This window comes from Alligator sinensis, unplaced genomic scaffold, assembly GCF_000455745.1.
Source record: "Alligator sinensis unplaced genomic scaffold, ASM45574v1 scaffold467_2, whole genome shotgun sequence".
NCBI lineage: Eukaryota > Metazoa > Chordata > Crocodylia > Alligatoridae > Alligator > Alligator sinensis.
In genome coordinates, this window is record NW_005842129.1 from 1,440,360 (window position 1) to 1,468,147 (window position 27,788).

The 27,788-nt window shown below is 50.8% G+C and overlaps 1 protein-coding gene across 1 annotated transcript in view; it reads left to right on the forward strand.

Annotated features, from left to right (window-relative positions):
* Positions 1-27,788, forward strand: part of BSN (bassoon presynaptic cytomatrix protein) — a 496,460-nt gene that overhangs the window by 466,551 nt on the left and 2,121 nt on the right. The window contains exons 6-11 of the mRNA XM_025205791.1: positions 9,912-12,093; positions 12,441-13,258; positions 14,416-14,515; positions 15,329-15,469; positions 24,187-24,241; positions 25,433-25,530. Of these exons, the coding sequence (XP_025061576.1) occupies positions 9,912-12,093; positions 12,441-13,258; positions 14,416-14,515; positions 15,329-15,469; positions 24,187-24,227 (3,282 nt within the window). The 3' untranslated portion in view covers positions 24,228-24,241; positions 25,433-25,530. The remainder of the gene's footprint in view (positions 1-9,911; positions 12,094-12,440; positions 13,259-14,415; positions 14,516-15,328; positions 15,470-24,186; positions 24,242-25,432; positions 25,531-27,788) is intronic.

Genomic DNA, 27,788 nt, shown 5'->3' on the forward strand with positions numbered 1-27,788 from the left:
CACACACACCCATAGGTCTGGGAGCCCCGCTCACTACTACCTGTACACATCCCATCAGACACATGCACCCACACACCCCCACACACACACCCAGTCACCCTCCCCCTCCACACATCCCTACAAACACCTCCCACAAGCCTGCTATACCCACCCACATCAACACATACTGCCACATCCCACATACACCCACAGCCCCCCAGAAATCCCATGCCACCCACCCACCCATACCCCCCAACACCCCTCCACAGCCCCTACAATATACAAAAGTAAGACTTCATGCAATCACCTCTCTATATATGACACAAACTGACTTATTTTAGAGCAAAAATAGATCATCTAGCATTATGCTACTGATTAGGCCTGTGCAAAGCGGCAAGTATTCGATTCGGATTTGGCTGATTCGGAGGGTCAGTGATTTGATTCAGTGATTTTAGTCACTGTCCCGATTCGATTCAGCCAAATCGGATATGAAGATTCAGCGCCAATTCTTTGATTTGGCCATAGACTATACTGGGGAATCATTAAAATACCTATAACTTTGTCATTTTTTTGCAGATTGGATGAAAACAGCAGGGATGGTAGCCAACATTCAGTGGCCGAATCTCCAAATCTGAATCGAATCAGAGGACCCTTTAATCTCTCCGAATCAAATCAGAACCCTCTGAATCGATTTGGAGAGATTCAGAAAAATTCAGCGATTCAGACATAGACACAGCTTTAAATGTTTTTTCTACATACTTCTAGGTAGCAGGCAGCTCGTGAGGGCTATGATGCTGGGGCAGATGTAGTATCCCACAGAAGCATGGGGGCACTCCCCAGCATGCTCAGCAGCAGACCAGGAAGTGGACCAGAGGGACTTCTGGTTGACTTCCAGGCCCACTGGGGAGTGTTCTGCCTCTCCCCACCCTGCGTCCCTCCAGCTCAGTGACTGGTGCCTCCTGGGTCTGGAGGGGGCACCTGGGGTCCCCCAGGAGCTGATCACTGAATTGGGGGTGGGCAGTGCGCTCCCTTCTGGGTTCACTGCCGATCACGTGGAGGGCCCTCTGCACTCCTGTGGGACGCTCTATCTGCCTCTGGTGGCAATCTATTCCAAACCTTGTGGGCTCAGACAGTAAAGAAGTTCTTCCTTATGTCCAGCCTGAATCAGTCTCAGCACAGTTTGTGACCGTTTGATCTTGTCATCCCTTGGGGTGCTCTGGTGAACAAACATTCCCCCAGATCCTGGTGAACACCCTTTATAAACTTATAGGTGGCCACCAGATCACCCCTGAGCCGGCGCTTTTCTAGGCTAAAGAGTCCCATGGCTCTCAGCCTCTCATCATAAGGTCTGTTTTCCTGACCTCTGATCATGCGTGTGGCTCTCCTCTGCACTCTCTCAAGCTTCTCCACATCCTTGAATTGTGGAGCCCAAAACTGGACGCAATACTCCAGCTGAGGCCTCACCAAGGCCGAGTACAATGGGAGAAAGACATCCTGGGGATTTGCTTGAGAAACATGTATGGATGCAAGCCAGCGTTTTGCTCGCTTTGTTCATCTTGTGGTCAATCATGACCCCCAAGTCCCTTTAATCTGTAGTGCTAACCAGCGTAGCACTGCTGAGCCTATAAGGATGATGCAGGTTTTTCCTCCCAAGGTGGAGAACCTTGCATTTTTCAGTGTTAAACACCATCAGGTTCTCATCCACCCATTTCATGAGCCTGTCAAGATCTGCTTGGATCACCCTCCTGTGCTCAGGTGTGGATGCTTTACCCCAGAGTTTGGTGTCATCAGCAAACTTGGCCAGCCCACTTCTAACACCAATGTCTACATCATGGATGAAGATGTTAAAAAGTATAGGCCCTAGGACAGAGCCTTGAGGGACCCCACTGGTCACAGCGCACCACAACAATTGACTTCCATCAACCACCACCCTCTGGGTCCGACCATGGAGCCAATTCCCCAGCCAGAGGACCGTAGTGAAGCCAAGGCTGCAGTTGGACAGTTTTGCTAAAAGGTGATCATGGGATACCAGACTGAAGGCTTTTTTAAAGTCAAGGTATATGACATCAATCTCTTCCCCCTTGTCCAGGTGATAGGTCACCTGGTTGTAAAAGGAAATAAGATTGGTCAAGTCCCAGGATATTGCCGTCAGCCAGTCTTAAGAATGGCCTCTTTAATAATCTTTTCCAAGACCTTCCCCAGGATAGAGGTTAGGCTGATGGGCCTGTAGTTTGGCAGGTCTACTTTCCGACCTTTCTTGAAGATAGGCACCACATTGGCCTTCTTCCAGTCTTCGGGCACTTCACCAGAGCACCAGGAGTTTTCAAAGATCTGTGCCAGGGGCTGAGCTATGATGCTTGCCAGCTCCTTGAGTACCTTGGGGTGTAACCCATCAGAGCCGGCTGACTTGAAGGTATCCAGCCTGTCAAGGTGTTCCTTCACGAGGTCAGCGTCAATGGAGGGTAAGGAATTTCCCTCACCTGGGCCTCCCTGACCCATAGTGGGCAGGGGGGTCCCATGGGACTGGTGAAAAACTGACGCAAAGTACCCATTAAGCAAGTTGGCTTTTTCTTGGGCATCAGTTGTCAGTTGTCCCATCTGCTTTAGCAGGGGTCCAGCGTTGCCCTTGCTTTTCCTCCGGCTCACTACATATCTAAAAAAGGACTTTTTATTGTCCTTGATATTTGTAGCTAGCTGGAGTTCCATCGCAGCCTTGGCTTTACTGGTTTGCTCTCTGCAGGTCGGACCAATGCTGAATATTCCTCCTTGGTGGTGGTTCCAGTCCTCCATCCTTTGTAGGACTTCCTTTTTAGCTGCAGGAGGTCCACTAGTTCCCTGGAGAGCCAAGGGGGCTCCTGTGACCTTTTGCTGCCTTTCCTCCAAGATGAGATAGACTTTGCTTGTGCTTCCAGGATTGCTCCCTTGAGGAGCAACCACTCGTCTTGAACTCCCCTCCCCTTTGGGTTGTGGCCCTTTAGGGCCTCACTGACAAGCCTCCTGAGCTTGTCAAAGTCAGCTTTCCTGAAGTCGAGGACTTCTGTATTACTGACTGACTTGCCAGCTTTATGGCAGATGGTGAAGGTGATCAGCTCATGGTCACTGTCACCCAGCTTCCCTTCAATAGGTCGCTGATTAGGTCGTCCCCAGTTGCCACTACCAGGTTGAGCATCGCTTTACCTCTCGTCGGCCCATAGACTTCCTGCGTCAAATAGAGGTCATCCATGCATGAGAGAAATCCTTGTGACCGCTCAGATTAGGCTGAGCGCTCCTCCCATGAGATGTCTGGGTAGTTCCCCCTGTACAGAGTATAGCCATCTATACCTGTGGCCCAGTCGTGGGTGGAGTCCCACCAGGTCTCCGTTATCCCTATGACATCACAGTTGTTAGTATTTAGCAGGAGGACAAGTTCCTCTTGTTTGTTCCCCAAGCTCCTGGCATTTGTTTATAGGCACATAAGTGTCCCCTTGGGGGCCCTAACATTACCTGCAGTTTGTTCCAGGGCTGGGGATTGAATAGGACCCGCTTCCAAATCCAAATCAAATAGAGCCCACTTCGCACACCCCTACAGCCAACATATCTCCAGTACCCCCACAATTACTACACCCCACAACAGAACCATCACCATTCCTGGATCTTACAGCTGCACCTCCAGAAACATTATATATCTCATCCAGTGCACAAAATGCCCTAATGGAAAATACATAGGAAAGACCAAACAACAACTGCACACCAGAATGAATGCACACCGCAAACCTATTAAAGACAAGAACTCCCAATTACCTGTGGGGGCACATTTCTCACAAGAAAACCACTCTCTCTCCAATCTCTCAGTCCTGATCCTCAAAGGGAATTTACAAAACAATTTTCACAGATGAGCCTATGAACTTCATTTCATCAGCCTCCTAGATACAAAAACTCATGGACTCAATATAGATGTTGGATTTATCACACACTATAACCGGCCTGACATCTGACTCCCCAGGTATCTCTCCACTTTTCCCTGCTACATCCCTATCCCCCAGCCTGTCTCTCACCCACTGATGCCTCAATTTACATTTTCACTGACTGGCTTTTTTGCATGCATACCACCCTCTGGCTTCTTTACTATTCATTCCATCCAGGAAGAGCACGTACCAACTGCAGGTGCCTCCTCAGCCTGACAAAAGGTTTTTAAACCTGAAAGCTTGCTAAGATATATTTCTCCAACTACTTAGTTGGTCTAATAAAAGATATCAGATTGACCCAAAGAACCTTGTCTGCCTTATGCGTGTTAAGGCAGAGTGGGATGAATGCAGCAGGGATGGTAGCCTGTAACAGGGAGCCTTCCCAGTGCCAGTTAGATCTCGGCCCACCCACCTGTTTCTGGGCCAACCGCCCGCCCCTCTTTCACCTGCCACACCTTGATGGAAAACTGATTCAGATGTTACCCAGGCGGGAGGCTGCCCATTTAGGCCCCTGATGTCTAGGGGTGACATCCATTCTGCAGCTTCGTACCTCCCCTACTCTGTGGCTCATGCCTCGCAGATGGCATCCTTCACCCCCTCCAGCTGTGGTCCCCTCTCTGGGACTCTTGGCTCCCCCTTAGGCCCTGGCCCCACCTTCAGGCCAGTTGGAATTCCAAGCCTCTTGCTCTGGGCATTCCTTGCGGTGGGCTCCCTGGCCCTTCGACCCCCCCCTTTGGGTCCTGGCCCCAGCATGGACCAGTCGAGGGTACCTCAGGTCAGATCTGAGCCATCTGTCTGTTCTCACCCTCACAACTCCACTGCAACCAGTAAGCCCCAGGCCTCTCAAAGATCTTACAGGTCTAAGCTTTCCCCAGCCAGAACTGTGCATGCATGTGGTGGCTGGAGGTTATCAGGTGCCCCCCTACCCACCTTTCACCAGGGAGGTTCACGGTCCTGGCATTTCCTGGGGTGGCCGCACAACCGGCAGTCCCATCAGGCCTTCCTACCCTGGCAGGGTGCAGTTTTAGGTCATGCCCAGACCCTGGGGCCTTCTCCTTCCCCATAGCTCCAGGCAATATCTCCAAGTTCATCCTGGCACAGGAGCTCAGCAGGGAGATGTTCTTACCTGCTGGCTGGTGATAAACTAAACTGCCACCCCCAGCTCTGAGAGCGGGGCATTAAATGGTTCTGAAAGCAAATTTAAAAAGCAAATAGGTACAGAATGAGGAGGGTGGCACTTACTCTGTCTGCACATGGAGCTTGGAGAACTCTAATAGTGGGAGGTTCACCTTCAGGAACACCAGCTGCTCCAAAGTTGTCATCACGCACTGCTTTGACCATATTGGCCCCATTGTCGGTGACCATGAATCCACGGGTGAGCTTGCCCTGCCCAATGAGCCACCCCTGCACCATGTGGTTCATGGCCACCATGATCTCCCTTGCTGTATGGGACTCATCCATCACCTCTGCTTAAAGGAGAGCCCACCAACACCCTTACTGATCACACCAGTGCCCTGTGAGGGAGAGGTAGGTATGATCTCCACCCCGGCTGCTCCAGATGTCCGAGGTGAAGTGCAAAGCTACCTGCAGCCCTGCCTTCCACAGCTCCTCCCTCAAGTACTTCCTGCATGCCCCCTACAGGGAGGTCATCACTGTCCTGCTAAAGGTGGTGCATGTGGGGACATGGTAGGGCCACAAGCACCATGAGCTGTCTGAACCCTGGATGCTTAAGGAGAAGGGCTGGCCATCCAGAGCAAGCATCTCCCCAATGCTTGGGTGATTTCACTTGCCTTGGGAACATGCCCCTGCTTTGTCTCTGCCTTTCCCCCACTGGTCAAGGGTGGCCTGCCTCTGCTTCTTGGGGATGGGTGCTTTGGAGTGAGAGGGGGACTTCTTTTTGAGCTCACTCCCACTGGTGCCAGGCTGAGGAGGGACAAGGGCAAGGGGGTGCTGCCTCCTGAGATGTAGAGCATTGCCGTGGTGGTGAAGTGTTCCATCTCCTTGCCCCGACTGATCTGCTTTTGGCAGTGCTGGCAGGTAGCATACCTGGGATCATCTGCCACCTCAAAATGATCCCACACTACACTACCCACCCGCTTCTGGGTTGAGGGTGGGGATCCTGCCTTATCCCCCTCCTCACCAGGCAGAGGCACAACAACAGGAAGAGCTGAGCCACCTGCCCCCACAACCTCCTCCAAAGTGCCTTCCAGAAGAGCCTCTACGGGAACTTTGAAGGGTGTGGAGCACAAATTCAGATTCTCTCTCCTTCCCCAGAATTTCCTTAGCTATGGCACTTAGCTCCTCTGCTTCTAGATCCAGCTCCTCCTCTGGCACTGGAAGGCTCATGCGGGGGACTGAAGTTGGGGTGGAGACTGTCATGCTGGTGGTCATTACTGGTGTTAGTGGAAGTGGTGCAGGTGCAGACACTGCTCCTACCTCCTTGCTCCCATTAGCAGCAGAAGACTCATTGCTGCCAGGAAAGAGGGTGTGTCGATGTTTGGGATGGGGAGGGGGAACTTGCAGCTCTCCCTCTGCCCCCTCTCCCTCCCCTGCCAAAAGACCTGGCACCTGCCTTTCCAGCACCCTTCGTGTTTGGTGTGCTGCTGTTTTGGGGGAATAATAAGTTGAAAGGGATAACAATAGGAATGCTAGGCAAGGGTAAGTAGGAAAGATTTGGATACAATTTGCTAGCAAGAGACTAGCTAGTGCTACCAAGCCAGAACCTTTCAGATGCTGCTGCAAGACAGACACAGCTAACAAAAGGCACAGAAACAGATCACTTCACACACAGCCTTATATGTTGTTTCTATGTCCCTTCCCCAGAGCACTGTGATTGGTAAGGAACTTGGGGAGAGATCACAGTCACTGGCCAGCTGCGATGTCAATACCAGATCAGTCTTTCCCCTCCTCTCTTCCCCCTCCCTCTTGTCAGTTTCTGTTTCCTGCAAGCCTGCCTTCCGAATCTCCAAATCTTTTCCGAATTGATTCGGATGCTTCTGATTTGATTTGGACCTTTTAATGGGTCTCCCGATTCGATTCAGGTATTCAGCTGCCGAAGTGTACCGAATCTCCTCTGAATTGAATTGGCTACCGAAGCTTCACGCAGCCCTACTACTGATCAGCATTATGAGTCAGTAGTATGGTTTGACTGTCAAAACCTCCCCTCTGAATGGACGCAAAAAAGTCTACCAACCCCACTCCCACAATTTTACAAGTATCTGTGCAGAGCAGAGCTGCATCATCAGCAGAGACTGTGCTGGTCCAACAGGCTGGTAATCTTCTCATCAATAAATTAGACCAATTTTGGCTACTTAAAAGGCATTTCCAACTGGTTTCTTTTAAACTTGGAACCCATTTAGGCATGAATAACTGGTGCCTTCTGAGACTGGGGGGACACCATTTGTAGGCAGCAGCATCAGTGGCAAGCAGTAAACGGAAACCGCCTGCAGAAGCTGGCAGTGGTGGCAGCGGCACAGGGGAGGAGGGTGGTGGGTGACAACTGCCTGCAGACGGCGGTGGCAGCTAATCTCAGCCGGGGCACTTCTCCGTGCCCCCCATATGAGTTGATTATGCATTTGGGCCATTTTGTTCAAATTCTGGGAAAAGATTAAAGGGATTCTTATTTTTGTTCATTGTATGCTGTTCACCGATCACACAAAGCTAAGGAATCTGACTGATTTGTTAGTGTCACTGTGGGCATTGACAGACATGCAGCTTGCCTCTGTAACTCATGATGCTTTGAAGAAAGTACTATGGGTTACAGCAATTCCCCTAACCAAAAAGATGTTTGCTGTTGGGCCCAGGGGGTTGGGGGATCAAGCTCCGTTTTGGAGCAGCCACATGTCTGCAGCTGCTTTCCCCCAGCCCTGTCCCTCCCCCTTCCCAGCTCCGGTGCTGTCTTCAGAATGGGAAGGGGAGAAGGGAGGGGAGGGAGTTCTGTCTGGGGTTTGCCCAGCCTGCACTGGAGGGTAGGATGGGTGGACTGGAGACCTCCCCCACCCCGACTTCGGAAGACAGCACTGGAGCCCTGCTCCCCCCACGCACTGACAGATGTAATGAAGGCACTCCACTTTGGATTACTCATGCGACTGGGCACTTCTAAAGCACTCTGCACAGGTTCCAACCATGCTTTTCTGTAGGGGCGTAGCTGTACACCCACGTGCATCCCCTACGCGTCGTCCCTGTTCTTGGCTAGAGGGTCTTGCCCTCCAACTCAGGGTCAGACTGATGGCCATATTTGGGGTCAGGAAGGAATTTTGCCTTCCTCTGTAGCAGGGGCCATGACAGTCTTCCTTGGATCTCTTGAGCATATTTTACAACCTTTAGGGTGCGTCTACACATCTGCACAGCAATATAGCTGTGAAATCAAAAGGAAGTACTAAAGCATGGTGCCATAGCAATGTTGTCGTACAGCGATGTGTAGATACGCCCTTACAGAAGCAGGATGTTGGCCACCATGGTCCTGCTACCTTACCTGTGGCAGATTAGGGTGTTATGTCCTGTGTTGTGTTAGGTCTGACTGTACCTTTGCTAATAGGCTAGGCAATGGTTATAGGATGGTTTGGATAAGGATATCCCCATCCTACTTCTCTATGATTCTGTGATTCTATGATTCTAAACTCATGTCTGTTAAACTGTGGCCCATTATTACTATATCTGGCAAAACTGAATTTGATGTGTATGATCAACTGTTTGGCTGCAGTGTCTTCTAGTAAGGATATGAGAATAATAGAGGATAAGGATAATAATAGATAATAAGGATATGAGAATAACAGATTAGACCTAGTGGTTAGGGCAACCACCTGATAAAGAGGGGACATGGGTTACAGTGTTTGTCCAACTGACTCCTAAGCATAAAATAGTGATATATAGTGGAGTAAGGACTGAGCCATACATTTAGTGGAGTAAGGACTGAAGCCAGGTTTCCCCTTCCCCGTATGTTTTCTAAGCACTAGGCTATAGTGTTACTCACGTGCATACTTTTGTTCTCATACCCAATTAATATTTAAGTATTCCATGCAAAGTGGAACAGCCTGAACAGGAGGGAGGAAGAGTTCTCCGCTGTAGCCTGTTGGTTAGAGTATTCTCTGCAATCATGAAAAATGAGTGTTTGAATTCATCTGGCAGAGAAGGGAATTAAAATTTGGGCTCACATCCCAGGTGAGTGCTCTACTTACTGTATAAAATGGGTTAGTGCTGCTGCCTCAGCCACGTTTGGATGTGGCCTGATCTGTTCCTTGTGGTCTGGGAACACCTAGCAGATTGAGCAGAGGAATAACTGGGCAGTTTTTCCAGGCAGCAGCAGTGGTTGCTATTTTTGCACCACATTATTTTGGGGTGGCTGCTATTTTTGCACCCCCAGGGCTCGAGTACTGCTTATCCTCTCTTAGTTACACTATTGAGATTGAAACCTTCAGGCCAAATGATCTGAGGCACATCTAGTCACTTGGTCCCAGCAGGGCTTAAGCCTGAGTTAGGTGCTGAACTGCTTGTCACTGAAAGATTCAGGCACTTCTGGGCATGTACAGAAGCAGAATTTTAGGTAACTGATAGATTTAAGTCTTGAAAACTTAGGTACTTACAGACTTTAAACTAGGATTGAAGTCCTGGAACTAGATACATGATATGGAAGTCAGGCAGGATGGAAGTCACTTACCTCCTTTTGTGGTAGAAGGAGGCCATAGGTCAAGTCTCTTGGATACATCTTCCATCCCAACTGCTATCCAACTTTCTGACCTTGGTCAGTTATTTCTCATACCTGCATCTCAGTTTTCACTCTAGTCCATCAACTACTGTAATAACCTGGGAGCATGTAGAATCTTAACAAATTAATGTTTAAGGGCATTGCTAAACTCTGATGCAAGGCAGCACAGGAGTGCAGAGTGTTCCTATAAAACCAGTTCCCAAAGGGATGTGCAGTATGTGCCTTTATCCTCTTTAGAAAAAATTTCCCTTGTCCAGAATTAACACATTTCAATTGTTTTCTAGATTTCCACTTTGCAGTCCAGCACGCTGATTCGGAAGGTAAAACGCACCCTACCCAGCCCCCCTCCAGAGGAAGCTCACCTACCTCTGGCCAGTCAAGCCCACTCCCAAATGTACCTGCCTAGCCTCATGCAGAAGGGGATAGGAGGGCAAGCTATGCAGGTAACCAAGGCCGGTCTGCTCAAAGACATTGACCGTGATCTGAAGCTGGTGGAACATGAATCTACAAAACTAAGGAAGAAGCAAGCTGAGTTAGATGAGGAAGAGAAGGAGATCGATGCCAAGCTGAAATATCTGGAGCTGGGAATTACTCAAAGAAAGGAGTCTCTACTGAAGGATAGGAGTATCCGAGACTATCCCTACCTAAGATGCCTTGGAGAGAACAGGGATTACATGTCTGACAGTGAGCTGAACAATTTACGTCTCTCCAGCTATGAGGGCAGCAGTCTGCTCACCCGGCCAAGTACCACCTCAGCTAACCAGTATGCTGAATTTTCCAGTTTGCAGTATACATCAGCCTCCTCTTATGCCCCTTATCAGTACCCCACAGGACCAGCAGGTCTGCAGAGCCCCAGTGCTTTCCAACAAATGAGAAGTCAGCCTCCCCAGTACCCTGTGGTGAGCACCGGCACCTCTCAGAATGGCTTCCAGGCAAGTCAGCTGCCCACCTATCCCTCACAGAGTACGTATCAAGCACATACCTTCACTCCAAACACCAGCTACCAATCAGACTTGGGGCTGCAGAGCCAGCAAGGTTTCCGGCTGCCTAATCACTATCAAACACAGACCACCTACCCCAACTCAACACCCTTGCTGCCAGCACAGAGTGCACTTTTCCAAACCCAGGCAGACACACAGTCCACACACCAGAAGCCACGGCAGACATCACTGGCTGACTTAGAGCAAAAGATTCCTACTAATTATGAAGTGATTGGCAGCCCAGCTGTGACAGTCTCTTCAGCTGCCCCAGATGTCACCTTTAGCACCACAACAGTGACCAGCAGCTATGAGCAGTACAAGACCCCAGAGGCCAAGCCACCTGACCGGAGCAATGCTGTGCACAGCCCTTCAGCCACTTATTCATCTGAGTCTCTTTATACAAACCTGGAGCAGAACATTCCTCGCAACTACGTGATGATTGATGACATTAGTGAACTAACCAAAGACAGCACAGTGGCAGAAAGCCAGAAGAGAGAGGTGCAAATGCAAGGCAGTAATGGCCGCCAACTTAAAGAAAAAAGTGATCTGGTGGATGCTGATAGTTCCAACAGACCATGCTGCTATGCCAAAACGGAGGAGGAGTCAGAGGAGGACATGTATGACCACCACAGTACTGACCATCGAGGAAAGGGCAGCTACCACAGGGGGCCAGAGAGCAATGGCAGGATGTCAGGGAGCAGCAGTTCTTATTACTATGGGGACGATTACCGGCACTCTTCACGGCCAGACAAGCACGGTTCTGGCACAGGGGTGCAGAAACATTCTTCCAAAAACTTGGCCCCTGCTGTTATCTCCTCCAAGCGCAGTAAGCACAGAAAACAAGGTATGGAGCAGAAGATTTCCAAATTCTCCCCCATAGAAGAAGCCAAAGATGTGGAGTCAGACCTGGCCTCATACACAGTGACTACATCTGTCAGCAGCAGCAATGTGGCATCCAGAGCAAAGAAGTTTCAGGATGAGATCACCTATGGCCTCAAGAAGAATGTGTATGAACAGCAGAAATACTATGGTGTGCCTGGCAGGGATATGACAGATGATGATGAGAGAGTGTACAGCAGTGGAAGCAGATCAAGATCATCTGGTTATGGGACAGAGAAATCGTCAAGCCGCGATGTGAGCAGCAGAAGCAAATCCTATGAGAGAGACAGCATGGAAAGATCCCAGAAAGGCAGCTCCAAGCCTTCTTCCCTTATCATGAGTCAGGGTCGAGGACGACCTCCCATTCGCACACAGGCCTCAGAAGAGGAAAGTCCCATCAGTCCTTTAGGAAAGTCCGTGGGTGTGTCCCGTTCCTCAGGTGGACCTCTCCCTCCATCAGCTGGGGACAGCTGTCCTCAGTTCTGCTCCAGCCACTCACTGCCTGATGTACAAGAACATATCAAAGATGTGCCAAGGAACCACGCTTACAAGCATGAGGATGGTTACATGATGGATGATTCACATTGCGTTGTTTCAGACAGTGAAGGTAACAGCTACCTGTGGTGATACATCCCAGAGCATGCTCATGCACCTCATATGCAAAGACAGTCTCACAGCCTGAGTTTGCTCGCCATGTGCCTTCTCCCTTTTCCACTCTTTGTTTTGGGTGTTTTGTGATAGCTTGTTGGTGTTCAGTGCTTGCTCAATGTAAAGACATGTAAAACCCTGTTTGTACGTTGTTGGGGAGGGGTCTTGACTTGCTGCTGTGATGTATCCCATATGCATGTGATAAGCTGCTTGCATTTTTTTTATTTCATTGCATGGCTTCAGTCTGGGCCACATTCATGCCTTTGGATCGAGAGATTGACTGTGATCTATTTTTGGTTTCTGAAGCCTATCATTTGGGTCAGGAGGAGACAGACTGGTTTGATAAACCCAGGGATGCTCGCTCAGAAAGATTTAGGCATTGCAGTGGCCACACCTCTTCCTCTCAGAAGAGAGCTTCAGTTAAACACACCTACCATGACTATGATGAGCCTCCAGATGACGACCTGTGGCAGCATGATGATTACTCTCAACCACGTCATTCTTCTTCCAAAGACCACAGGCACCATGGAGAGTATGGAAGGCATTCATCCTCACGCCACCCAAATGACGATCAACCTCGGAGGTCATCCAAGCAGCACCCCAGAGATCAGGGCCGCCATGAACCCCGTGCACACACACAGCCTTCTTCCCAGAAGAAGACTCAGCAGTCAGAAATGAGAACACAGCCAGGTTACCCTTCCAGCACTTCAGAGTACTCACAGCAATCCCGGCAGCCATCCAGTTACCACCATACCTCAGAGTCCCAGAAAACACAAAAACCACCACCTCAGCCACAGAAAACAGAGCCCCTTCCCCATCAACCACAGCAGCCACCACAGCAAACAAGGCAACAACAACCAGGGCAGCAGCCACTGCAGCAGCCACAACAGCCATCAACCAGGCAGCAGCAGCCATCATCCAGGCAGCCTGCTCAACAGCAAGGAGGCCCTTCCCAGCAGCCCCTGCAACAGCAGCCACAGCAGCAGGCTAGGGTGCAGCAGCAGTTGGGAGCTCAAGGACCACCCTCCTCGCGGCTACCACAGCAGCAGCCCACCCCACCCCAGCCAGTAGGGAAGCCACAGCCAAGTCCCCATGCCCAAGCAGGGGTACACCAAGCAACACCAGTAAGTATATACTCTGCTATATTTGGTACAATGTATCTGCCCCTTACCCTGAGTTGCTGCAGCGTGTCATGTCCCACAGCACCAGCAACAGCACCCCTGGCAGTTCACCCAGTACAGGGGAGCACAAAGGCAGGAATACCCTCATGTATCCCAAAACCCAGGGTGGCACTCACCACGGCTAGTCCTGGTATACTGCACAGCACAGGAGAGTGCAGAGCATTTCAAAGAGAGGGAGGTGACCCAGGTTTTAAGTACCAGCAGTGCCCATGGCACAGGAGATCTTAATGACGTATTCCACAGAGGGACATCAGGAGCGACTCCAGAGGTAAGGCTGTGCTGAGACCCACCCTCTGTGCAGGACTACAATTCTTTGATTTCATACTTTTATAACCAAATTCAGCCCCCAAGCTTGCCTGTTTTACAAGTCACACACAGACATACAGAATTGCCCCCCACATTTGAGACAAACCAGCTGGCAGGAACCTGCTGCTCACTGCCAGGTATTTTCATCCCCCAGAATAGCCATCTGCCTCCCTTATCCACAGGCTCTGCACACACACGTGCGGGGAGGAGGGAGTGGGAGAGAGGAGAATTATGGGAGCAGGAGAAAGAATGGGATGAGGGAGGCCAAGGTGATGGAAGCAAGGATTCAGGCTGGGGTGTGGGCATAGGGAGTGTGTAAACAGGGCTGGAGGCTGGTAAACCAATCCAGGCCGCACACCCATATCCAGGACTCCTCCACCTGCCCAGCCATGATTTTAGCCGGCCCCACCAGCTGCCCACTGATTGGAAAGACAGAGGGAACAGCTGCCTCAAAGCTGTATGGAGATTGCTTGTAAAAGCTAAAACCAGTCACAGCTGTCTTGGTTGTCACAGGGGTATTCTCTTTCTAGAACCGTGGCTGGTTTTATGGTGGAGCTCTGTGTAGGGGCAGGATGTACCTGTGAGTTTGCTGAGAGTGGGTGTGCAATGTACCCATTGCTCACTCACTGCAGTCCTTATCCCAATGCACATGCTGTGTTTGCCAGTCCTTGCAGAAGTGTTGCCCTTTCCCCTTTCTGCTGGGATCACTATCTTGCCAGCCCTGATGGCAATGTCCCATGTCCCTGCCTACCACAGAAGACCAGAGGAAGTCTGATGTATGTTTCATGTTACAGCCAAAAGCAGAGCAGATGGAGGCATCCAAACCCACCACAAAAGTGCCACAGCAGCCGGGGAGAGTGCCCCAAGCACAGCCACCAGGGGCAGCAGCCGCAGGTCAGTAGCCAGACTGCCACCATTGACCCAGCTTTGTCACTTCTCCAAACCAGGCTCTCAGTACCATTACCACCAGTGCTTGCACTGAGGGGCAGAAAGAAGCACCAGTCCACCTGACTGGAGAAGATCTAGTTATAGTCCTTCATAGCCCTTCAGCAGAGGTACAGTGTCAGAGCACTAAAGTGCCTTGCTACAGTTCCATAAAGATGATTTTAAGCTTTTCTCTGGTCTTATGTCAAAGCCTACTTTTATTCCAGCCATAAATCTGGTCACTTGGGCTGAGGTGTCAAAGGCAGCTGAATGTAATGCTAATCTGACTTTTGTGCTCTATTGTGTGCCATTGGCTAGCAAACCGTTGTGCTTTGTTCCCACCAGCTTTATGGACAGCTAGGCTTTTATTTATTTTTACAGTCCCTCAGCATCATTCAGATGCTGTAGAGTAAAGCCATCCCAGGTAACGTTGCCCAGGGTAGCATGGAGCCAAAACATTTCTGCTCTTGCCAGGTTATGGAACAAGCCTAGATTAGCATCCTGTAGGAGCTGTATCTGACAGGGTCATGTAGGATGGAAACAGATGTCTTCAGTGATCTGTAATGAGGCAGTGCCCATTCAGGAAAGAAGATATAAGCAACCTGCCATGTTCTGTACTGGAATTCTGTCTGTATTTGCGATGGGTTAAAACCACTCATATGCTGCCACCAGTTTTCCAACCCTACCAGGGGAAGCATGACAGTTTTAGAGATCACTCCCCATGAAGGAGAAGGGTCACTGACTGGAAGGTCACTTACCATGGGCCTATTTATTTCCCAACAGGTCATAAAGTGGGTCAAAAGCCTGCAGGAGCAACTCCATCTGCTGCTACAGCAGCTGGACAGCCCGGGGTGGATGGAGAGAGCATGTTTTCCAAAATCCTACCAGGAGGGGCAGCAGAACAAGCAGGCAAATTGACTGAAGGTAAGAATGGCCATGAGTGCCAGCCTCCAGCTGGGATGTTCCTACAGATGGTTGGAGAGCATTTGGGAGGCTGCACCCTGTAGACAGGCAGGGACATTCTCTTTCTGCTGGGCATCTCAAAAAAGAAGCTCCTTGGAAACTCACCTGGTAGGTCTTTTTGGACATGCACCAGCATGTGGAGCTCCTGAGACAGAATTAACCACAGAACAATTGCCCAAATATCAATGCAATGCAGGGTTAACAGAGCAACATTTGTGCACCAATTCCTGTTATAAGCTGTTGAGAACTGAGGGAGAAGGGTAGGCATGGGAATGTAGGGATGATCATGTGAATGGATGTGTGGAGGAATGGATGCATCGATAGTGACAGAGAGAGGAAAGGCCTATGTATAGATGTCAATGAATATTTATTGATTTCTATGCCACCCTTCCTCCCAAAAAAGACTCAGGGCAGCTTTCAATAAATATTCAATAAGATTTAAGATTTAATTAAAATGCTTCCCAAGCAATACAATATCCCAACTTTACCATGTTTGTTAAATGCCTGCCCAAATAGAAAGGCCTTGCAGTGCTTCTGGAAGATGTCCAGGGTCAGACTCTGGCAAGCCACAAAGAGAAGAGAGTTCCAGAGCCGAGGAGCTACTACCAAGAAAGACCTCCCATGTGTTTTCTTCAGCAGAAATTGATGCACAGATGGTACTTCCAGGATGTTGTTCTTGGATGATTTAAGGATCAAGGTGGAACATTAAGGGAGGAAGCAGACCCTTAGATGTGTAGAATCTAGATCATTTATGGCCTTACAGGTCAATACCAGCACCTTGAATTGTGCCTGGAAACTAATTGGAAGCCAGTGCAGTCTCTGAAGTATTGAAATAATGAGCTCCTGGCCATCCACCTCTTTCATAAGGCAGGCCATCATGTTCTGTACCAGTTGCTGCTTCTGGATAATCATCAAGTGCAATCACACATGGAGCACATTGCAATAGTCAAGTCTTGAGTTTACAAAAGCATGGATGATGGTGTCCAGATGTGTATCTGAAAGAAATTATTGCAGCCTTCTCACCAGGTGGAGTTGGTGAAAGGCACTCCTAGCCACCACTGCTACCTGAAGATCCAGGTGCAGCAGCGGATCCAGGAGCACCTCAGGCTGCAAACCTAAGTGACAAAGGGAAGCTGAAGCCGAACAATGATGGATGTCCCTACCTCCCCCCACCCCGCAAGTCATGAGGTCTCTCAACCACCATCACCTCTGCTTTGTCTGGATTTAGCTTCAATAGGCAGGTCCACATGAGCATGAACATGTGGTATACAGCACCACAGGCCCATCTGCTAATTTGCAGTGCAGGGGGCAGGGGGGAGTTTGACACCGAGAGATCCCGGTGTCAAAAAACCCACACTTAAAAAAAGCGGGGCAGCACAGATGACAGCAGCGTGCATTGCCTGAAACTGGAGCTTGGTGGCCAAAGCCACACTCCAGCTGCTGACCAGGCTCCTTGCTGCTGTACCAGCAGAGCTGCAGCCCCTGCTGGGGCCAACACAGGCGATGGCCCCAGTCTCCTCTACCCCACCCAGGGCAACTTGCTGCACACCACAGTGCACGTGCACAAGCATTTCCCAGGGGACAAGTAGTAGCAGCACAACTATATGCCGCTGCTATTTTTCCATGGGGAAACGCACATGTGCACTCATCTGGATGCACCCAATTGGTTCACTTGCATGCAGTCCCCAACTGCAAACAGGTACTGGGTAGGTACTGAAGCTGCAGAGCCTGGATCAGATGAGATAAAGCTGGGTATTATGAGCATATTGATAGCACCTCCCCTCAAATCTCTGCACAGCCTTGCCCAGTGACTTGATAGACACATTGAACTGGTGGGGTAACAAAACAGAACCTTGGAGGACCCTACAGGAAAGATCTGAAAGGGACAATGAATACTCCTCTATCGTCACCCTCTGGTACCACCCTGCTAAGAAAGAGCACAAACAGCTAAGAGCAATCCCAGAAAGAGCTACTCGCTCACATTAATGCATTATCAGTGCCTTACAGTCAACTGTAGTAAAAGCTGCTGAAAAATCTAGTAAGGTCAACAGGACACAATTTCACCGGCTGATCTCCAAGTGAAGATCATAAACTGCAGCCACAAAAGCAGTATCTGTGCTATCCTCAGAATGAAAAGCAGACCAAAAAGGATACAGGAATAGCATCCAGATGCACCTGGAGATGGTGGGCAACCACCCATTCAATAATCCCCTAGAAGGGGAGGATCAAAGTAGTGGGGTATATATGTGTGACAATAGATTCATAGTTTTGAGACCAGATGGTGTCATTCTGGTCTCTGGATTGTGGCAAGGTTGTACTCTGGCCATGGGCGACTGGTGCCTCCCGAGTCTGGGGGGGCAGCAGATTGCTGACAGGGGCAGGGGTCCCCTCATGGCCAATCTCTGACCGGGGGATGGGGCAGTCCCCTTGCGGCTGATCGCCGAGCCCAGAACCACCAGTAGCGAAACCAGAAGTGCATTTCTGCCGGCACTTCCGGTTTCATGGCTAGCACTTCCAGGGGGTACACAGCTGCATGCACACCTTACGCATTGCCAGTGACTCTGGCTATCCCAGGTACAACCTTCTGCTTAACATAGCCCAGATAATTTAATCCACTGAATCCTGCATTGTGCCCATACGCTATGGTTGAACAAAGCAGATCTTTTAAAAGCTTATACCCAGTTATCACCAGGGATCCGTGTTTTCTGTTTCATGTGGAAAAATGTGGATTTTCCCCTTTAAAGGAGAAAAACATGGATTTTCCCCTTTGAAGCAGGAAAACATTGGTTTCCCCATTTGCAAACAGCTCTCTGCAGGCTGGCAGAGCTCCAGCCTGCAAGAGCTACTTGCAAAAGGATGGGAATCTGAAGCGCTGTCGGGAGGGGCCAGGCCTGAGAATCGGAGTCAGCCAGGGCTGGCTTAGACTCACTTTCCCTTCCCTCCTTTTGGGAACTAGGCCCTGGGGATGGGGGACAGCTGGAGGCCCCCTCTGAAATGGCTGGGTGGGTTGGGTGAGGGTTATGCTGCCAGGGGGGCCGGGGCCAGCGGGGAGAGCTGGCAGGGCAATTGGGGGGCAGGGCAGGGGTCTCTGAGTGGCAATAACCCTATGCTGCACCACAGGGTGAGGCCTGGGTGGGTGCAGGCTGCCTTGTCCCACTGTAGCTTATCCTAGTTAGGCATGGGCATGGGCTGGGGCTGGGGGCACTGCCCAGCTGGGGTGGCAGTGGTAGAAGCTCAGTATGGGAGAGAGAGAGGGAGCACATGCTGCACCCCTGCCTGCCATGCCAGGCATCCTTGGGGCAGGGTCGGGGCTGGAGCGGGGGGTGCTGCCCAGTCAGGGCACTGCCTGGGACTGGGCACTAGGGGAGAGTGTTGCCCATTTGCAATTCTGGTGGCTGATGCCCCGCTGCTCACTGCACCACCACAACACACCCCACCAGCCTGCGGCTGTGGCTGGGACTGCAATGGCTGCTGGCAGCTCTGCTAAGGCTAGCACTGGAAGCAGTGGCTGGGGTCACACTGTGGCAGGGCACAGGGAGGGGAGGGGAGGGGATGAGCAGCATGAATAGCCCGCATGCTGCCCTGCCAGCCCAGGACCTTGCCGGCCCCGGGGGGGCTGTAAGAGTGGGAGAGAGATGGCAGGGGGACGCTCCAGATAGAAGCAGCCTTCAGAGCCAGGCCTGGAGCCTGCTGGCCCACTAAAGTAACCTGGGCAGGAGGAGGCTGGCCTGGAAGGGAAGGGGCTTGCCCAGCCCAGTCTCTGAGCCCCAGTCAAGGGTTTCCCAGGAAGGGTATGGGGACTGCTGGGGACTGGGCAAAGGTGCGGGGAACAGAACATCAGGGGCTGGCACTGCTCAGAGCCACAAAGCAGCAGGCAGGACAGCTGAAGCTGGATCCGTGGCCTGGTGCAGGGAGGGGAGCTGCTGCCAGGAGGGAGTGAGTGGGGGGCAGGCAGGGAATGTGGGTTGGGAGTGGGAGGCACTGGCAGGGCAGGGACAGCTGTGGGTTGGGAGTGAAGGGCAATCGCATGGGCAGGGGCAGGACACCTGCATATAAGCACTGCTCAGTGCCACGAAGCAGCTGTAAAAACAGCTGCAGCTGGACCAATATCCTGGTGAGCAAAAGGGGCAGGGAGAGCTCTGATTTTCTATGATAAAAAAACCAAAATCAAATACCAAAATATATAGGTATTTAGGCTGTATTTTATTATAGTGACTGAGGCACTGGTAGGCCTCCAATTTGCTTTAAAATTGTAAGTATATCAATATAAAATTGTGATAATCTGATATATATATTATACACACACACACACACACACACACACACACATATATATATATATAATATGTATGTATCAGATGTGTGTGTGTGTGTATATATGTGTGTATATATATATATATACACACACACACACACACACACACATATAGGTATCAGATGACCACAATGTTCTATTGATATATTGTTATATTGATATATATAGTGGCCTTTCATTTTAATCATGACAAAAGGGCAGATTTGGGGGGTTTTAATCAGAGAGTTTCAGATTTTTAAACAGAGAAAACTAGCACCCCTGGTTATCACTAAAAAACTCAGAATGAGGAGGAATGCACTCTGTTTCTGGGTCAAGTGTTGCAATAGCTAATTTCCCTCACTGTTCCTAATTTGTACTGTAATTCTAGTTTTAAATGTTCTTGTTTCAGCTCCTGGCTATCAGCTTTTGTTCTGGCTTTCTCTATTGGGTTAGAAAGCCCTCTTCCTCTCAGCAGTCTTTGTTGCATGTAGGTGCTTTCAAGGTGTGATCAAGCTTCTTTCATTGAATAAACTAAATAGAGCTCCTTTAGTTGCTCACTGCCAGGTAGGCTTATGGCCACAGGTCTTTCTTGCAGCTCTTCTCTGAGTCCCTATTAACGTGTCTGCATGCTTTCAAAAGTGTAGACACCAGATCAGACCCAACAGGTCAAAATGGTTTTGCTTGTGCCTTGTACAGTAGTAATATACTGCCACCAGGGGGTGTGACGGAAATGCAGCTCCCTGCTGTAACTAGGAACGCTTTCCAGGAAGTGTTCTGAGTTACAAAGATCCCCTGGAACAAAGAGAAGGTCACTGTTGGCTGCAGGAGAGCGGGGGATCTAGCTGCTGGCTTGGAACCTGCTGCCGGTTTCCCTTAGCAACAGCCCCTCCTCCCTGCCAGCCTGTCCCTGTTTCAGAATGGGAGGGGGGGAAGGGAGCAGAGGGAGCTCCTTGTAGGGGTTCCCCACCCGGCATTGGAGGGTGCGGTGGGTGAACCGGACCCCCCACCTTGGACAGGGGTCTCCAATACACTTGCCGCACCCTCCAGCAGGGGCTAAAAAACCACCAGAGCAAACTCCCTCCTCTCCCTTTCCCCCTCCCATTCTGAAAACAGCTTGAGACTGGCAGGCAGCAGAGAGAGAAGTTACAGAAGCTGCTCTGTTTTGAAATGTCTTCATCTGACTCTCATGCAGTGAGAGTTCAGATTTGTACCTAATTGGCCATTTTTGAAGCTGTCTGCAACCATGCACTTATGTTTGGTCATGGCTATAAACTGCTTCCTACAGCCAGATCTGGCAAAAATTGTCACTTCTGTCTGCGCCCCCTGTTCCTTCCTCATATTTCCCTGCCTACAGATTTGAGGATCACATTGGTTTTCCTAGCCACCACAGCACATGGCATGTTCACATGCAGTTGATTTCCAGCATGACCTCTGAGTCTGTTTATGAGTCACTGCTTTCTAGGACACAGTTCCCCATCTTGTAAGCACTGACCTACTTTCTTTGTTCCTAGATGTCTGACTCTGGCAGTGGCTATATTCAGACATGGCCCTCAAATACACCTACGCATCAGTAAGCTACTTGACTCAGTTCTGTATAACATTCTGATTAAAAAAGACTAGCATAATACAAAAATCAGTGTTGCATCATGGGAAGGTAGAAGTATTGTAGTCTGTAAAAAGTCCCAACTGGTCACATAGCCTCTGAGGGTGGCATATAAAAAGAAAGGAATGGAAGGAAATATCTTATTTTGTGCCTGGTTAATGCCTTTTGGAATTATTGTCTGATGTCTTCAGTTGATTTTCATTGTAGTTTTGTGGTCCTCTGGTGGATGAAAATCAAGTTCTGAGGGCAAGGCTTTCAAAGGACTGATGTTCAGAGTGTTCTTACCATTCCTCCTCCAAATCACCAGTTTATCTGAAATTATTTAAAATATCCTAGCTGGTGGATCTCAAAAAGCACATGTAACTTGGGGCTGATCAACCAGAAGAAGAGTTTAAGCGGGGATCCTCACAGTATCTATATGTTCTCTGATATCTAAAGAGATCTGTGCAATATCTTTATCAGAGATCTGACAGACAAAATTAATGCCAAGAAAGTGTCTGGGTGAGACACAGATTAGTGGGAAGGAAAATGCCAGTGAGGACAGATTAATTCTAGGGACTGATGTGAGGTTCAGAGGAAGCTGGGTTCCTATCATCATGGTCACCTGAACCAACCACATTTGTGGGCACATCAAAACATAGTACAAAGTTATTTGACAAGACCTGTGTCCCACAGAGACATTTTGACTGATCTTCCTTAATCTGTCACTCTTTAATTCTTTACAGCTTGCATCCCATATCAACTGTTCCATGTCTCTAGCCATGATTGCAGGGATCCGGGTTTTCCATTTCCTATGGGAAAATGGAGAAAACCACAGATTTCCCATTTTTTATCAGAGAAAACACAGATTTTACCTTTTAGCACAGAAAATGGGGGATTCCCTCTTTTGCAAAGAGCTCTGTAGGCTGGCAGAGCTCCAGCCTGCAAGAACTGATTGCAAAAAGGGTGGGAAACCCCCAGCCCTGTCCAGAGGGGGAGGGAAGGGCGGCGCTTGAGGCTTTTAGTCGGTCCCAAGGTTTGGCTCAGGCTTACTTTCCTTCTCATGCCTGCAGGGTTATGTAAGTGGGGCTTGCTGGGGGCGGGGGGGTGCAGGGCAGGGCTGCGGGGGAGAAGCTGGCTGGGGGCTGAACTGGCTGTGGGGAGCTGGCTGGAGGCTGAGGGAGTGGGGAGGTGTTGGGGGAAGCCCTGGAGTACCTGGGAGGCTGCACATGGACTGCCAGGGGTGCTATTGGCCTGACCGGGCTCAGCACCTCCACATGCAGCTTCCCTTAAGGATCAATAGCTCTGCTCACAGTCCACGTGGAGCCAGCCAGACACTCCAGAAGGGAGCGGTGAGGTGTTGGGGAAAGCCCTGGAGTGGCCACCTGGCTGGCAGCGCATGGAACCAGAGAGGCCCTGGAGTGGCCACCGCCACCCCACCCACCGCTGCCGTGCCACTTGCCTGCAGAGCTGTGCAGCCATGCAGCTGTGCCCACGGAGCTGTGCCTGCGGATCTGTGCGGCCCGCCACGGAAAGGCAGTGCTGGGAACAGCAGCGGTGGGGAAGGCAGCGCCGGGGAGGGGAGGGCAGGGGCCCTCACATGTGGCAGCTGCCACTGCACCACCATTGCCATGCCCCGCACTGCCTTCCCACAGTCGGTCACATGGCTCCATGGGCATAGGTCCATGGCCGCACGGCTCTGCAGGCAATGGGCACAGGGCAGCAGTGCCCCTCTGTGGGCCACACACAAGCCACCTGGCTGGCCAGGGGCAGGGAGAGGCTCGCACAGGGCGGGCATCACTACACTGAGTTTTGCACCATACCGCTTGCCATAGGGCTGTGGAGCTGTGCCCACAGAGCCATGCAGCCAGCCATGGGAAGGCAGTGTGGCAGCAGTGCTGTGGTGGTGGCGCTGGGGGGGGTGGCAGTGGCAGCCGGCACATATGAGGCCCCCCCTCCCCCCGCCCCCCCCAGCAGCCAGGCAGCTTGTATGTGACCTGCAGAGGGGCACCACTTCCGTTGCCCCCCCGGCCCTACTCCTGGGAGCAGGCACAGACACAAACTCCCCCTCCCCCCCTTCTAGATCTGCCCCAGCCCCTTCCCTTCCTCCACACACACTTACCTGTTGGGATGTGTCTGTGTGTGTGTGCCTGCGGGGCTGTTGGGGGAGTGAGGGGTACCAGCAGGGCTGGGGAGACTGTTGGGGTGGAGTAAGGGACACCAGAAGGGGCTGTGAGGGCAGGCTTTAATTTTAATCACAGTTTTGGGGGGTTTTATCAGAGAATTTGCGATTATTTTTATCAGAGAATTTGCAATTTTTTATCAGGGAAAACCAGGATCCCTGATGATCAGCACCAAGCTAACTATGCTGTAGTTTCCCAGGTCATTCTGTTACCCAAATGTTGGCAGGAGCTTAGGCGTTCTCTAGTATTCCTGTGAAAGTAGTGAGAGCAAGCTCAAAATTTTTCTTTTTCCTTTGGTCTCTTTTAATTTTTTTTTTTTCATTATATTCTAGTTCCATTATAGCTTTCATAGAAAAAGACAAGGCAATGAAATGCAACTTTAGCTACCACCATGGTGTCAGGGTTACAGTGTGAACAGCCAAGAAGCTAGCAGATGCCAGGCTCCAGCAGATGCTCCAAGATATAAGCTTTGGCAGATGCAGCTTGTAAGCAGGGTTAACCTGGAGCTGACTCTGCCAGGCACATATACTTCAAACCATCGATGCCCTATTGCCAGACAACGCCGGTGCTATAGAGACACTACCAAACTCATCTCTCTTTTTTTCTTTCCACTGCACAGCGGTGTCTGCTTTTGGCAAGAAATTCACATCATTCTGGTGAGAGAATTCCACAGGGTGAGTCTTACAGAACAACTGATGCACTATGCTGAGCTGCTCCAATGCACTGCTCCATAGCTGCTCTGCTACATCAGCCTTTGCCACCCCAGTGCGCTGGTCTGTGCCATCCCATGGCCACCCAGCATATTGGCCTCCCACATACCAATGCCCACCATCTTGTGGCCACCTGCACTGCTGGCTTACATCATATCTCAGCCTCCCAAATACATTGACCTATATAGCTCCACAGCTGTCCTGCTGTGCTGACCACATCACCTCATTGCTGCCCATATACCTGGGCAAAGCCAGCTGGTGGGCAGGGATGGTGAAAACTGCAGAAAGAAAAGGTGGGACCTGGACAGAACAGCCTCCTGCAGCAAGGGTAGAAGGCGGGAATGATGCAGGGAGCACTATGTAGTTACTGCTCATGTCTTGTGGGGACACAAGCGAGTACACAGGTGCCTCCCTATGCTCATGCCCCTAGCATGGCTCTCACCACAGCACCACAACAGCTTCATGTAACAAGACTGGCAAACATTTGACACTGTACACAGACCTACTCACAACCCTGCCCACCCCTATCACTGCTTTCACTTTTTCTCACTGTTCCACCTACTGCCCCCCAACCTGCTCACTGCCTCACACAACATCCATGCCCTACTGTCCTTCTCACCCTAACTTACTCTGCCACTCAGTCCCTGTACACTCCCTGACTATATCCACCCCATTTTCCTGCTTACCTGCTGCTCCTCTCAGTACTGCACTGTCCACTACTCCCTGCCCTGTTCAGTCCCACCAGTGTACTATCCAGCATGCTTGTGGTCTCATCACCCATTCACTATTCTGCCTGGGCCTCCCCACTGCCTCTCACCTTATTGCACTTCCCACCACTCTTCACTGCCTCCCTATCTCCAGCCAGGCCCTTACTATCCTCCTGACTCCCCTGCCCATTCCAGTGTGCTGACCCACCTGACTCACCTGCCTTCCCCACACACATGCCAGATGCACACACGCATGCTGGCTTCCACATACACGCCAGTGAGAGCATCCTCTCACAGAGCAGCAGGGCCTGTCTGCAGGCCAGGCTTATTCCCCTTGTCTGGGCAGTAGCAGGGGTGGTGTGTTCTGACTCTGGGGTGCACATTCACTGCCCTCCTACTCAGCCCTAACCATCCTCCCTTTTCTCTCCTGCCCTCCCTTCACTCACAGGAATTTGAGAGAGCGAATAGATATCTAGTCACCGCAGAGGAAAAACCTATGAAGAAACCAGTGAATTCAGCCTGCAGCGTTGGACTCTGGGTATAACAGTGAGTGTTCCTGGGTCTGACAACAGCTGGGGGGGGTCTGTTCACTCCAGGCCTAGTATGGGCTTAGTGGGAATTTAGTTCTCTTGAAACTGAGGAACTAATAGCACAGGGCAGGAACAGATGCACAAACTCCTTCCCAGGTCTCCCAGTGCACCTCACTCCTAGCCTGCAGCCCCTTGCTCTCCTAGCCCTGGGCTCCAGTCCAGCAGTCCTGCTAGGGCCTCTTCCTCCTGGCTGTCTCTGGAGCAGGTATAGCTGATCAAAACAGCTGTGTGGTAGGCTTTGTACTGGGAACCTCAAAAGCCTATGCTCATTCCCTGTAGTCCATCTCCATGCATAGAAGAAAAACAAACTGGACAGTGAAAAGCACATAGGGCCAAAGGGCTGAGCATTTGCATGCAGAGGCTTTGCTATGTGAGCAGAATGGCAACACTAGGGAGTCTCTCAGGGGAAGGGGCACTGGGTAGGGACTCTATTTCTCCAAGACTAGGGTCAGGAATAGACAGAAGTTTTGGAGAAGCCATTGTCACAGTGGAAAGAACAAACTGTCTCCCACCCCATTCTCATTAAAAAGCTTGGCAACTGTGTCAATGATGCCTACAGTCAGATGGGTCACAAATTGGCTGAGGGGCCGCACCCAGAAAGTGGTGGTGGACGGGTCATATTTGACCTGGAGGGTCCTCGGGCCAGTACTGTTCAATTTCTTTATTAGCGACTTGGACGAGGGGGTGAAAAGCACCTTGTTCAAATTTGCTGATGACACCAAGATTTGGGGCGAGATGGGCACGCTAGAAGGGAGGGACAGGATACAGCTGGACCTGGGCAGGCTACAGGAGTGGGCAAATGAGAATCAGATGGGATTCAGTACTGACAAGTACAGGGTGCTGCACTTGGGCAGGAAGAACCAGCAGCATAACCTATAGGCTGGGGAACTCCCTTCTCGAAAGCACAGTGGCAGAAAGAGATCTTGGAGTCATTATTGATTCCAAAATGAACATGGGCCGCCAATGTGAGGACGCAGTCAGTAAAGCTAACCGCACCTTGTCATGCATCTACAGATGCATCATGAGCAGGGCCAAGGAGGTGATCCTCCCCCTCTATGCGACACTGGTCAGGTCACATTTGGAGTACTGTGTCCAGTTCTGGGTGCCACATTTCAGGAGAGAATGTGGCCAGCATCGAGAGGGTCCAAAGGAGGGCCACTCGCATGATCTGGGGACAGCAGGGTAGACCCTACAAGGAAAGGCTACAGGGCCTGAACCTGTTCAGCCTTCACAAGAGAAAGCTGAGAGGGGACCTGGTGGCCATCTATAAACTTACCGGGGGGGACCAGCGGGGAATGGGAGAGACCCTGTTCCCCCAAGCACCTCCCGGAGTAACAAGGAATAATGGCCATAAGCTGTTTGAGAGTAGGTTCAGGCTGAACATTAGAAGGCAATTCTTCAGAGTAAGAGCGGCTAGGATCTGGAACTAACTTCCAAGGCAAGTGGTGCTGGCTCCTACCCTGGGGGTCTTTAAGAGGAGGCTAGATAGTTACCTAGCTGGGGTCATATGAAGCCCAGTATTCTTTCTTGCCCAGGGCAGGGGGTCAGACTTGAAGATCTACTTAGGTCCCTTCCGACCCTGTATCCATGAATCTATGAAAACCCAGGCAGGCCTTGGCATATTAATTCCTGAGTGGGATTCCCTTCCCATGGAGCCTGGGCAGGGATTTTGTTCCTACCACATCCCATCTCAGGGCATGACAGCCTGACAGAAGAATGCCTACAGCTTCACCAGGGGCAGAAAAGCTCCTCTAGCACAGGGGTGGGCAAAATGTGGCCCGCAGGCCAGATGTGGCCCGCCAAGCCATTCTATCCGGCCTGCAGGGCCTCTAAAAAATTAAAAAACTAATATTAATCTGCCCTGGGCTGCCTGTCATGTGGCCCTTGATGACTTGCCAAAACTCAGTAAGTGGCCCTCCACCCAAAATAATTACCCACCCCTGCTCTAGCAACTGCTGCTCCCTGCAGTCCTGTGCTGGCAGCAGTGCAGTTTTCCAGGCCAGCTCCCACCACACTGCACTCAGCCCAGAGCTTCTGCTTACTTCCTGGGCACTGGAACCCTTCTCTGTCATTTCACACGGTCACTGTGGTGGCACCAGCCTGGGCCCTGTTGGGCTGGCTGCTGCATCCCTGCCCCAAAGCACTTTCAGCCAGAGACAACAGGATGAGAGAGGAGGCACACAAGTTGGCTTGTGGATGGAACAGATCTAATAG